The 13,979-nt window shown below is 33.7% G+C and overlaps 1 protein-coding gene across 6 annotated transcripts in view; it reads right to left on the bottom strand.

Annotated features, from left to right (window-relative positions):
- Nucleotides 1-210: 210 nt before the first annotated feature.
- Nucleotides 211-13,979, bottom strand: part of LOC110461742 (inosine-5'-monophosphate dehydrogenase 1b-like) — a 48,878-nt gene continuing 35,109 nt past the window's right edge. For 3 of the 6 annotated variants that reach the window (XR_002464171.1, XR_002464173.1, XR_002464174.1), the window contains exons 15-17: nt 12,527-12,629; nt 11,491-11,574; nt 211-4,897 (exon numbers count right to left, since the gene is read on the bottom strand). Coding sequence is in view for 2 of the 6 variants with exons in the window: in XM_021515374.1 (XP_021371049.1) it covers nt 8,704-8,725; nt 11,491-11,574 (106 nt within the window). In the remaining 4 variants the exon portion in view is untranslated. Of the gene's footprint in view, nt 4,898-8,702; nt 8,726-11,490; nt 11,575-12,526; nt 12,630-13,979 lie in introns of all 6 variants that reach the window. The other 3 variants (XR_002464172.1, XM_021515374.1, XM_021515373.1) reach the window with 3 other exon arrangements.

The following is a 13,979-nucleotide window of genomic DNA, read 5'->3' as shown; positions in this document are numbered from 1 at the left end:
ATCGCTAATTGTAATTTTTTCTTTGTAACTGAGAAGGCACACTGTACCATTGTAAGACAAGACTTTACAATCGTGATACAAAAGTAAGTAGACCCGAACTAAATGTCAGTAAACCAGGATTCGGGTGTAGTTGTGCTACCTGTAAGGAATGTTTTAAATAGCTTACCTCATTCCACGGGCAGTTTTTATTGGAGAAAACACGAACATAAAACCAATATCAATATTAATTTATTGATGAACAAATGAGCATTTCTGACAGAACTTATCCAGAAATGTCTACCCAACAATTAACATGTATTAACACTTTACAGAACATCTCTTACTTTTTATTTCATTGTATGTTTTTACAATATCTTTAAATTTACACATGTACATATACTCAGAATGAATTCATAGTATTTTGAAGAAGACAACTAAAAAAATCTTCCAATGACAAGAACGATAACATTTATCTATAAAAATCAATACATTTCTTTCATGTCTAATTAAATTTTACAACACCATTTTGTGACATACCTGTCACCTCAGGATAGCGCAATGTTCACCCTACCAACGTGTGCAAAATCTACATACAAGAGTGTGGTGACAATAATATGTGTAACCTCAAAGCAGTGCACACTGCCTGCTACTCCCAACCTCACGTTCAGACAACAAATATACAATGGCAATGTATTTATCGTGACTGGATAAATTGATGGTGGTAAGTATTTTATGATGAGTGTAAATAGTTTTTTTTGTTTTTTTTGCTAAACGTGCTGCATTTTCAGAGTTCTTTTGTGGTAAGAGTATAATTATGTATCTAATATTCACTGCTATCTATCACATAATTATGACATGATGGGGAGATATGCACAAAATAAAAATAAATCACTATAAATGGCTGGAGGCAGTAGCGGTAGACCATTAGCTCTACACATTTAAAACTGTTAAAAAAAACAGTTAAAAGTTACAAAACTGGATCAATGATTTTATGAGAAACTCATTGCACTTCATTAAAGGCAATTCTGAAGTATTGTTCTTGCCTAAATCGGTATTTTCCCATTACAGTCTTGGTAATATTAAATGAAATACAACTCTGATGTCTAATTTTCAAGATATTAGGTATCAATAAAGGAAATAGCAATCGTAATACTTAATACTTTAAAGTTGCGAATAATTCCGTCATTAAACATTTTGACATTTGCCGATGTTCCAACTGGAACAGTATGAATGGTGAACTGGATGCAAAAAGGCAACACCAGTCTCCTATTGCCAGGCAAATAATGATAGTATAAACATGGTCAAAGGCAAACAAGTAGAATTAATATGTTTAGGCAAAAAGTAGAATTAAGGCTAGAAATTCAAAATAATTACAACAAATCATAAATTTTTCACACAAATTAAGCTTGCAAATATCACCTTGAAATCTATAGGGCAATGTAAATATCAATAAGTTTGAAAACATTTTAATGGTGGCCGTTCACAATCATCACTGTGTTTTATTGGCTTCAAAACATTATCGGACAATTATATAAATGCATGTAATAAACTTTACAAAAATTAAATGCAGTAAAATGTAGTTCTACAGTGTATCACCTTAACACTTGATTATATTAACTCGGGTATGATGTACAAATAACTTATGGAAACTTTATATCTTATGGAGTGAAAATAGAATGTCGATAAGTAAATTAATTACAAGTTTAGCAAAGCTAGGAGTTTTTAATGAAATTTTAAAGTCTTAATTGCAATACCAGACATACACAATCTTTTTACTTTTTGGGTTCAAGATTGGAATGACAAAATTCCTTTTTAATCCCAAATCTACTACTATAAGACAAATAAATTACCTCCCCTGACAGTAACAATATGCCTACTTAAATGTACTGTCAATGACTAACGGCTTGAGAAGAAGGATGAAAAGTTTCCCCGCAGCCCCATCCCTATACAGAGATAAATAATAGTGGTTCTTGGCTGAAGTATTCACATATGATTTCTAGGGGGGAAAAAATCCAAATTGCTTCATTCAAAATATGACTACACCACACATGCACCCATTGTCAATATATATATAATTTTACTTTTGTACTTACTTCAATGGTTTGCCTTTGATTATCAAATGAAATCTGGACTTTATTCTATGACCCTTTTGCAGATGTATGTAAATGAACGGAGGGGAATCGGTGAGTTCATATTATCTATTACACTACATAGTAAATCTTTAAGGCATTATACATACGAATTAAAATATAATTCTGACATTGATTTAAAGACTGCTGTTGTAGTTCTGTATGTGGTCTGTATGTGGTCCCTATAGTGAGAGCAGTGCTGAGCATGTCCTCCTTCGTAAAGATTTGGCCCACATAATTAATTTAAATCTACAAATATATTGCTTTGGCCCAAATGTCATTTCTGGTCCTTCTCTGTAATTATGAGTTAAGGTTAGAACCTCACGGTATTTAACTACACCATCAATACCATATATTATGCTGTATTACAAAGTCCTCTTTCCGCGTGTTCCTTGGCAAAATTTCAAGATTTTTTGTTGCATATAGTCCTATTTTAACAGCAATAAACGAAACATGAAAAATGTTGACCTCCTGCTTTGAAAATGTATTCGTTATATGATCAACCGAAAAAAAAAATACAAACCTTTTAACCTATTGATACCAATGAATCAATGATACCACATTATTATTCCAGGTCCTAGATTTTAAATGATTGGTATCGGTGTAATCATTTTCTTGGGTTCTAACCTCAAACCCTGTGATCATGAATGCACCTTGAATCAGATAGAGTGAATTGTCTTCATGTTTCTAAAATCAACATCACCCACTTCACTGTTGAAGAGAGAGAAAACAAATAATGTAGATGATTGATAAAATTTGTAATGTGATCACAACCAATATCAAATCACCGTGAATCAACACTGGTAATTTCTCTGATCTGAGATTGGTACTGCAACGAAGGTGGCCTTCATAGTAGATAATAAAGATTTGGATAAATGCTGTTCAAATAATGGCGCTAGTTATCTTTGACATTGTACTACATGACTAATTTCAATCTACCTATAAATTACAATTTGTCCCAAAATGACCATGGCAAAAATATGAATATAACAAACAGATGAGTGTATTAAAATGATATCAGTAGCTATATATAGTTTGTAGCGAGATTCAATGAATTAAGATCTAGGGAGTAAAGCATCAGTAAATCTGCAAACATGGAATCAAGACTGAACTGGAACGTTCTACAATGTAATCAGATTATACTGTTTTCATGCCCATGTTTTTTAAAATGTTATTTCTTCCAAAAGAAGTCAACTTCTTTGCAGACATGACTTATTTTAGAACAGGAATGTCTGTTGTTTTTACGGTGGTAACTTTGAGACAGATGAACTGATCAACACGTAATGCCAGATGCCAGATACTAGAATTTAGTTTTTCTAATGGCAGGAGTGTGGAATTACTGTACAGAAATATCCTCTTTATAGTACAAAGTATATCAACTGCAACAGAGATGTTTTCTCACTTCTAAAACAACAACAAAACAAGAGGCTTATATGGAAACTTTTGTAAAAATGTGAAAAAAGGTCATCTGTTTAAACAATTTGATAGCCCTTCATCCTAATAAGTTCTAAATCAAATACCACGACTCTAGGCCTCATTGTTTGTAAAAAAAGTGCTTTAAGAAATATATATTGATAGTCTTTTATATATCCAAACAAGCTATAGACCAAACAGCATTACCTTATGCTCTGGGGTTCTTTATAAGAATATGGATGAATGAATGATGGATACGTGCTGTTAGATAGCAATAACTCGAACAGCTTGACCCTTCAAACTAGGTGAGCTAAAAATGCAAAACTATCATCATACAAGGAGAAATAATACCACAAAATGAATTATGAAAAACATAAAGCAGGGCAAATTAACTGCATATATCAATCTAGCATACCACACATTGCTTAGGTTTTCACACTTTGTGGAAAGTATCATAGCAAGTCGAAACCAACTCTCAACATTTCAAAGTATAAAAAGAATAGCATTGTAATGCTATCTACAGCTAAAGTAAATACTCTATACAGGCAAACTCTCCTCCAGACAAAGTTACGCCCTATACCAGTAAAATCTGTTTTGGCCCAATAATAATTTCATCCTTCACATTTGATTACTGTGTTAATTATATTGCTTACAACTGCTCACTGTTATGATAAATTCTCTCTGGTACTGAGGGCGCAAAAGTTTAACTGCAGCAAACATTTCCTGTATGCAGTACTTGTTTTTCAAACCAATCTTCCTTCCATACAATAAACTCACCAACCTTATTGGCCTTAAAGAAGAATAATATAATGAACATTTCTATTACATAACATTTTGTAAAACTAGATCAGTGCTGCAACAATATTCATTTCTGAACTATTTCATAGTGTGCACAGCAGACTTCGTAGAACTATCTCACAGTCAAGCATTATTGAGTAGAATTTTGAACTCTGAAACATGTCATCTTGGTGAAGTCATCTAGATCTGTCCTACGGATTTCTTCTAATGTATGCACTTATGGAAAAAATGTAAAACTAAGTCCAGTCAAGAATCTTTGTAAAAATAGATCCAAAATACAGAATATCTAATAATGTATTGCCACATATTTATAATCATTTAAAACCTTAATAGCACCCAGTATACTTCCTGTTTCACCTCTACTTTCATGGCAAAGAGCCAAATTTCTGTGCAACATGAATTCTACTTTACAATTTTGACCTGAAGAGACCGAGACACAAGTTATCTCCCTTGTGGCTTCACTTGATTTTCCTTGTTGCTTATTGTATCTGGAAATCCGGCAAAGAGATCGGAATGTCGTCATCTTTCTAACTTCCATTGCTTGGGAGTACTGCTTCTAGTACAACCTTTTTTCAAAGCTGTAAAACATAAAACACAGTTTATCAAATAATGGCCATGTATTTACACAAATCATCTTCCTTTTCTCATGATCAATATTCAGGACACCAATTCCCTGAACTTTTTTCAATAATCAGGGATTTTTTTATTTTATTTTTTTAATCGTAACATTGCCGACATTGAAATTAAACAAAAAGAGACTAAAAAGAAAACCTGATAGCTGATCAGACCTGTATCCCTCACCTGTTGCTTTTTGTATTATCTGAACCAGACAGGAAGTTGCTATATTAACACTCAACTAAGGCTAGGGTTTACCCAAAGACTGTATCCCTCACCTGTTGCTTTGTATATTATCTGAACTAGACAGTAAATTGTTATATTAACACTCAACGAAGGCTAGGGTTACCCAAAGATTGAACAAATATATGGCCCTACTCTTCATTCATGTAACATTCAATATGCTTGGCTCAGAGAGTTCCATGCCCAACAAGATTCCAGTACCTTTGTTCAGACTTATAAATCTCTTATTTATGTAAGACAAACAACAGGCTGCATCATGGCATTAGCTGGCTTGGCCCGAAAAGCTAAAACAAAATTCACCATTCAAAAAATGACCTCTTCAAATATTTTTTTAAGCATTTAAGTGTCATGTTATTTGTTTGAAATGCATGTAATACAACAGACAGTCACTTAGAAGGTAGCAGAAAGCAATATCTTGACAAACATCTGTTTATATAAGCACTACAGTTGTGGGTCTTTTTGTCTAGTTGTTATCAGTGTATCAATAAAGTCAGCATTTCTACTCCATATTTACTCTATAACATAAGCAAGACAAAACCACCTATACAGGGAAAGAGAAAAGAGGAATACAAATATTAATAGCGCTATAAAAGGCAGTAATAGACAAAATCATTGATATAAATTAAAATTCTGACCAACTAATAAAATAATACATTATATTAAAATATCCCATTAAATGTTTTCCTCTAGATCTATGTCATAGTATTGCAGTGAAAAAAAAAGCAAAACTTTTCCCCCCAAAAAGTGGTCTTCCAAATGTGTGGTGTGAGATTGTCTACTGCATAAGACATAATATAAAACGAAAATTTAAGCAACAAAGTGAAACATACGACACCCGTTCTTTAATATACTCTAGCAACCAACGATCTCGGTGTAGCAACGTGTTTCACGAAGGGGTTGGGCTGACTAGCTATGGCAATGGACAGCAGAATACTAAAGCTTCAAATGGCTATACCACGACTGTATAATATACATGTGTTAGTACCATCATGTCTCAGTAAATGGAAAAAGGGAGATAATGTTTTTTTCAATCATCAATATCATTTCATTATCATGCAGTCTTGTGCTGGTAAGTGTATCTTGGGGTATAAATTAACATACAAACAAAACAAAGGTAGGGTATAAGATATACCATTCCGAATAAATAGATATCAAAGGGAGGTAATTATACAGTCATTCAAAACATTCAAGGTGCTCCCTTGATGTACTGTATCATATAACATGTTTTAAAAACATGATTTCCTTACAAAAAATCTTTACATCGCTAACATTCTCTACCTTGTTACACACCATACATGACAGACAGCATTGCAAGAGTCAACATCCCGCTGTCTGCAGGGAAGTCATGTAATCTCAGAAATACCTTATTTTCTGGTTCTTGCAAGAATATACTAGATCTAAGCTTTAAGTGACAGTTAAGTTTCCCAATGATGATTAGTAAAGAAAACTGAAGTTAGGATATATCTGATTCAATGATCAAAAGACCATAAAACTGATTGAATTAAGTTCAAACATTTGAAAAAATTAACAAAGAATAGATATATACCTTTATAGACCAAAACAACTAATAATACATGAAATCCAAATTTCTAGGAAAAGTGAAAAACAAGAGGCCCAAAGGGCCTGTGTCGCTCACCTGGAAATGTTAGCAAAGTTGAAGTTATAATAGCATGATGTCACTGAAAGTGTACATGTATTACATGGTTAGTCAGGGGTTTTATTTATATGCAATTGGACAAAATCCTGTCATTCCTTAAGTTAAATGGAGGATTTTGAAGAATTTGCTATGTTTCCAATATAGGGCCCCAGGGGGGTCAGACCCATCGTTGATACAAAATTATGTCCCCTTCACCCAAGGATGCTTAAGACCAAATATGGACATAATCTTGTCATTCCTACAGAAGAAGGATATTAAAGTTGTTCCTCTATATCCCTTATTGGGCCCTGCCTCTCTGCCCCCAAGAGGGTCAGACCCACCATTCATACAAAATTGGTTCCCCTTCACCAAAGGGTGCTGCATACCAAATTTGGACAAAATCCTGTCATTCCTACAGAAAAAGAAGGATTTTAAAGAATTTGCTATGTTTCCCCTATTGGGCCCCGCTCCTCTACCCCAGGGGGGCCACACTCACCATTTATACAAAATTGAGTCCCCTTAGCATAAGGATGCTCCAGACCAAATTTAGTCAAAATCTACTTGGCCATTCAGGACAAGTAGCGTTTTAAAGGAATCAAATTGCCGAGGCACTCAGGGATGCTGTGTACGGAGGATTCAAATAATGGAATAAAGAGGTGGTATATCAGTACAGAATGGCAGTAAATAATAAAGGACATGTTGTTGAGTAAGGGTCATAATAGCTCATCCCTTAATCATAATTTTCAATAAAAATATATATAACAAGCAGAGTATAATTGCTAAAACAATTGAAACTTTTATGATATTATGGTCCTTGATTAGTGTTTCAAATCGATGGAATTCCTTCAAGGAATGAAACTACTATAGTGCAGACAATGATCTTTTAAAAATAGTAACAGTGACCTTGACCAGACAACCCTGCAAACCAAAATTGTTCCGTAAGATTATGGGAAAGTTTACAATTAAAAAAAAAAAAGGTTATATAGATAATATAAATAAATAATTATGATATTATTATTACAATTTGTTATTATCATGATTAATTATAAAAAAAATTAAAACGAGATTGTATTATTTCCAGTGTGTGTAATCACGGACTTATGCAAGTCCCTTGGGTATCTCTCCTTCTCCCTATATTGTAACGAAGGGTAAAGAGCAAAATGGGTACTTAATCCCTCAACTGTCCCTTTTATATTGTGCTGGTATACGATATAAAATATAAATAAAATATAAAATTAAATGCAATTCATCAAAGCTCAAGTCTTAACTGCATATTGTTTGTATTTGCATGTCTTTTCTTTGACTTGTTGATCGTTTTCATATGTATTTCATCATTTTCTAGCATTAATCATACCATGAAATAATCAACACAGCATTTAAAGATCTTCCGCGGAAGAAGAAAGTCTGTTGTTTGGTTTTGATTTGCCCAGGCTTGGCGAGGACCGCTATGAATGCTGTACACAGCATCCAAAAAATGACGGATCGACGACGGACGCTGCGGTATGGCATAAGCTCACCATGGTCCTTCGGACCAGGTGAGCTAAAAAAATCAAACGTGTACAGTTGACGCTGCGGTATGGCATAAGCTCACCATGGTCCTTCGGACCAGGTGAGCTAAAAAATCAAACGTGTACAGTTGGCAATTGAAAGTAAATCATATATTGTATCTGTGCATTTATTGAGAAATAATAATTTTGTAGTGTAAGTGTATAACCACTGGATGAAATCAACCAACTATAAATACTGTGATAATTACACATTTGTTATTTACCAGGCTGGCTTGTAATGCTGTCATTGATAAAGATGATAAAATGGGTGTTAAAATGTCAAAACATGTCACACAAAAAAATGCCTGGCAGCTTTGGTCCAAATCGAACACACTACCTTACCTTAGTACAGACGAACATCAAAACTACAATCAACAATATCCAATGGTTACTTCAACCCTAGACCATCCCTTTCTAATATCTAGTGTTAACTTCAACCCTAGACCATCCCTTTCTAATATCTAGTCTTAACTTCAACCCTAAACCATCCCTTTCTAATATCTAGTGTTAACTTCAACCCAGCCCATCCCTTTCTAATATCTAGTGGTTACTTCAACCCTAGACCATTCCTTTCTAATATCTAGTCTTAACTTCAACCCTAAACCATCCCTTTCTAATATCTAGTGGTTACTTCAACCATAGACCATCCCTTTCTAATATCTATCCCTTTCTAATATCTAGTGTTAACTTCAACCCAGACCATCCCTTTCTAATATCTAGTGGTTACTTCAACCCTAGACCATCCCTTTCTAATATCTAGTCTTAACTTCAACCCTAAACCATCCCTTTCTAATATCTAGTGTTAACTTCAACCCTAAACCATCCCTTTCTAATATCTAGTGTAAACTTCAACCCTAGACCATCCCTTTCTAATATCTAGTGGTTACTTCAACCATAGACCATCCCTTTCTAATATCTAGTGGTTACTTCAACCCTAAAGCATCCCTTTCTAATATCTAGTGGTTACTTCAACCCTAGACCATCCCTTTCTAATATCTAGTTTCAACTTCAACCTTAAACCATCCCTTTCTAATATCTAGTGTTAACTTCAACCTTAAACAATCCCTTTCTAATATCTAGTGGTAACTTCTACCCTAAATCATCCCTTTCTAATATCCAGTGTTAACTTCAACCCAGACCATCCCTTTCTAATATCTAGTGCTAACTTCAACCCTAGACCATCCCTTTCTAATATCTAGTTTCAACTTCAACCCTAGACCATCCCTTTCTAATATCTAGTTTCAACTTCAACCCTAACCCATCCCTTTCTAATATCTAGTGGTTACTTTAACCCTAAATCATCCCTTTCTAATATCTAGTGTTAACTTCAACCCTAGACCATCCCTTTCTAATATCTAGTGTTAACTGTCCCTTTTTAATATCCAATGGTTACTTCAACCCTCAACTGTCCCTTTTTAATATCCAATGGTTACTTCAACCACCCCTTTTTTTATATCCAATGGTTACTTCAACCCCCAACTGTCCCTTTCTTATATCCAATGGTTACTTCAACCCCCAACTGTCCCTTTCTAATATCCAATGGTTACATCAACCCTCAACTGTCCCTTTCTAATATCCAATGGTTACATCAACCCCCAACTGTCCCTTTCTTATATCCAATGGTTACATCAACCCCCAACTGTCCCTTTCTTATATCCAATGGTTACATCAACCCCCAACTGTCCCTTTCTAATATCCAATGGTTACATCAACCCTCAACTGTCCCTTTCTAATATCCAATAGTACACATACAACAAAGAAACAAACTCCTAGTTATTCAGAGTCATTCTCCATTGTATATTTACACTACAGCAACCATTCCCTGCGATAAATAACCCAAAACTATCTCCCTGTAATTACCAATAACCCAAGAAACCAACCCTTGTAATGTATACATACAACTGAGAAATCACCCCTTGTAATTTATATACAACCCAAAAACAACCCCATTGTAATTTATATAACCCAGAAACCCCTTGTAATTTATATACAACCCAAAACCAACCCCTTGTAATTTATATACAACCCAGAAACAACCCTGAAATGTTCTACCAAAAAAACATCTCTCTGTAGCTTATTTTCAGGAATAATTGAAATCAGTCATTGATTAATTTCAAATGTGAGCTGGTAAATAGAATTTTTTAATCTTTTTAATTTCCCTAATGTTGAATCCCTGGGATTTATTTATTTAACCTAATCTAGAAAAGACACTGATCCTATACATGTATCAGTAATAGGACAGTGAACTGAAGCAATCCTACCAAGACAGGTTTGACAAATCCATCACACCCTGGCTTGATTCCGATATCAGAATTATCAAACATCTTGTGTTTCAGATGGAAAGGATGGGCATATTTTAAGTGCTTTTACTTTTGGCGAGCCTACAAATCCTAGCTTTATAGGCATGAAACCTCAGGACTCCAAAATAAATAAATCCCATCCATGGAAATATTTCCTGCCGAATAGACCTATGGAAATTATTAAACGAATTCAACGGACAGTAAACACCCCTGAACAAAACCTGGGATAGACGTTTTACTTCAATAGCCCAAACTTAACTATAAATACATGTAGCAAGGCATTACGCATTTTGAAAATATATACCAAACATTTTGAAAATATTCAAAAATCAAACTTATAAGTTACTAGACTGAATTTAAAGCTTTTCATTGTTATTTCAGTCATAATACAGCAAGTAAATTTTTATCTATTTCTACAAGATAAAATTTTCCTAAAACAAAGATATACAAAATACAATGTTTTCCTTCTTACTACTTCTCAGAGTGAATCTCATCACCAGGACTTTTCATTATTTAATCAACACAACCAGGTCTTCTTAGAATTAACTGTGTGATTTTGCAGCCGAAGTTTTTGAGGTGTGCTCTGTACTTTCAAGGTATATTGTCAATAAATTAGAAATTCACTAATGGGCAACATTTTCAGACATTATTGTAGCATGTTTATATCTAATTAATACAGGGTGATAATAATGATATGAACAGAAGTATATGTATACATTACAAGACAAATTGAAAATTTAAAGATTTTTTTTACTGAAAGCTAGCATACAATGGAAATCCTGATATGCCTTTTAGAAAATTTACATAAACTCAGCTTCATTTGTATTTACCTGTGTAGGTTATGTACGCCTCCTTCAATTTGAGCTGAAGTGGTTCTCCTCTCAAACTTTAGCTCGCCCGAGTACATCATTGACCTGCAAGTAAACACAGAATTTCTAGAGTGTGTGCAACTCTTTAAACAATCAAATATTTAACCATCACAAAAGAATACAGACTCATTAAAACTTTCCAAATATCCCAACTACTTTCATTTCAGGATTAATTTATACCAAATCACAAAAACAAAAAACAAAACAAAAACAAAAATAACATTTCCTTAACACTGTTCTTGAATATTCAATTTTTTAAATTCTACTCATTTACACAAAATTAACTGGCTTTTTAGGAATGAAAAAAAAAAAAATGCTTTCACTAGTGAGTAAAATAACAACATTAATTAAAATTTGTTTAAATCATAATGAGAACAACCCACCAATGGTGTGCTTTCCTAGGGAATTATGATTTCTAGCAAAAACAATACAGTACTATGGGTATTCATGCCGTGTTTAATCTCTAAAAACTAACGCATTAACTTTCTGATTTTTTTTTTATATTCAAATTACTACTTTCAAGTAGGTGAATCTACCATTGAAAATCAAATTTCACGAACAAGCAAGGTACATTCACTTTCGTCAATGTTTAACAGTGTGCATCAAGCGGTGGTATGGATGTTTAAATAATAAAATAAGACTTTACACAATCTCTAAAATGCTAGTGACAGATAAGAAAAGTTGTCACTCAAACGGGCCTTGCTTTATCAAACACTTAGGCTCAAACAACATGTGTTAATTAACAACCCAACAAAACAGCCAACTTAACACTAGTACAGGCCTTCTTATTTCAAATCTTTAAATTCTCAACATTGCATGCACGGCATAAAATATATATCTGAAAACAGCAACCAGGACAACTTCATCACCTGTCATGTTCGTGAAACTATTAATTTCACACTGAATCGCTGTGATAGGAGATACATTTTTAATCAAAGTGAGGCTTATAAATATGTATTTGTATACGAAGTACAAGCCGTTACACTACTAGATTTACCTCCAAAACATCTGTCATCCAAGCGGGGTTGGTCGCTGTGTGGGGGGTGAATGTAACGCTGCCTGGGGGCGTGTATGGTTTCAGTACATGTATGGCCTTGTCCCTAAACGATATAGCTTTAGCTAATACAACTGTTTCTACAGACTGTTTTAAATAACTTCCCAAAATCTCATCAAAACAGATGATTATGATTACAATCTACAGACTCTTATGTAACTTAGCAAAATCTTTACCATGATTATAATCTACAGGCTCTTAAGTAACTTCCCAAAATCTCATCAAAACAGACTGACTGTCTTAAATAACTTCCCAAAGTTTCATCAAAACAGAAGACTTTACCATGATTATTATCTACCAACTAGAGGGATCACCTTATAAACATGACTGACTTAACCCTACATTGAATACCTTCACTTATATCTATCAAGCAGTACATGGCAATTACGTTCGAGGACTAGTTTGCTATATTCTCCTTCCATCTCAACTCTGATTCTAGTGACATTTAATAAGTATATTTTCTAAACTTTAGGAATGCTAGGAAATTAGGAAATATTCATAATTATGCCGTCTTAATTCATTTTAACTCATTGATACTAATTTGTGCTGCTTATTGGAGCTCTAAATGGCCAAGTTGCTTCAAGAGATCATTTATAGTCATTCACCCCTGAAATTTCATAATGAACTATTCCAACCTTTGAATTGAAGGAGTTCAAATGTGTCTTCAGGGGTCAATGAGTTAAGCATGGACCCTGTTTTTGGCTTGGTAATATTTCTACATACTCCATAATTAAACCATATTTCCTAAGCGTAAAATGTTTAGTTTTACTCAGCAATTCAACATGACAGTGAGAATTCCATTTACCTATACTTCCTACTTCACATTAAGTATGTCCAAAAACCAATGGATTGATATTTTTTTTCTTTGGACTAGATATTGCAATAGATCAGAAATCATTTCCTTTCAATATAGGCTTGACTGTCTCTCAAAGACTTTCTGCATAACATCTGAATTTGAATTAATTGCAAATCAGTAAGCTTGTTTATTTGTAAGTGGTACTGCTGTTGTGGGGACCTTGAAGACAACTTAAAGGTGACATCTAATCTTAATGGTCAGCCTTCTGGGATCAATCTAGACTTGATTCACTACCGTTTATGGGTAGTTTCCCCTACAGAATAAAATTCTTTGAAATTCCCCCTATGTACGCGATTCAAAATTCCATTATTTCAACAAGAAATAGCGGTTTTCTTCAAAATATTTCCCTTACATATTTTCTTTAAAGTTCTACAGTTAAAATGCATAATACTGCATATTTACATTTTCTTCACATAACTTAAAATTGTTCATAAATTGATGTAGTTTAAACATTATTTTATTTCCAATTTTTGCACATTAAACAAACTTCTAAACAAAGAATAAAGAGGATTGTAAAACAAGCTATCAGAGCTTATCCCA

The sequence above is a fragment of the Mizuhopecten yessoensis genome, unplaced genomic scaffold (assembly GCF_002113885.1).
Source record: "Mizuhopecten yessoensis strain PY_sf001 unplaced genomic scaffold, ASM211388v2 scaffold10651, whole genome shotgun sequence".
Classification (NCBI taxonomy): Eukaryota; Metazoa; Mollusca; class Bivalvia; order Pectinida; family Pectinidae; genus Mizuhopecten; species Mizuhopecten yessoensis.
This window is presented reverse-complemented; position numbering and strand designations above follow the sequence as displayed.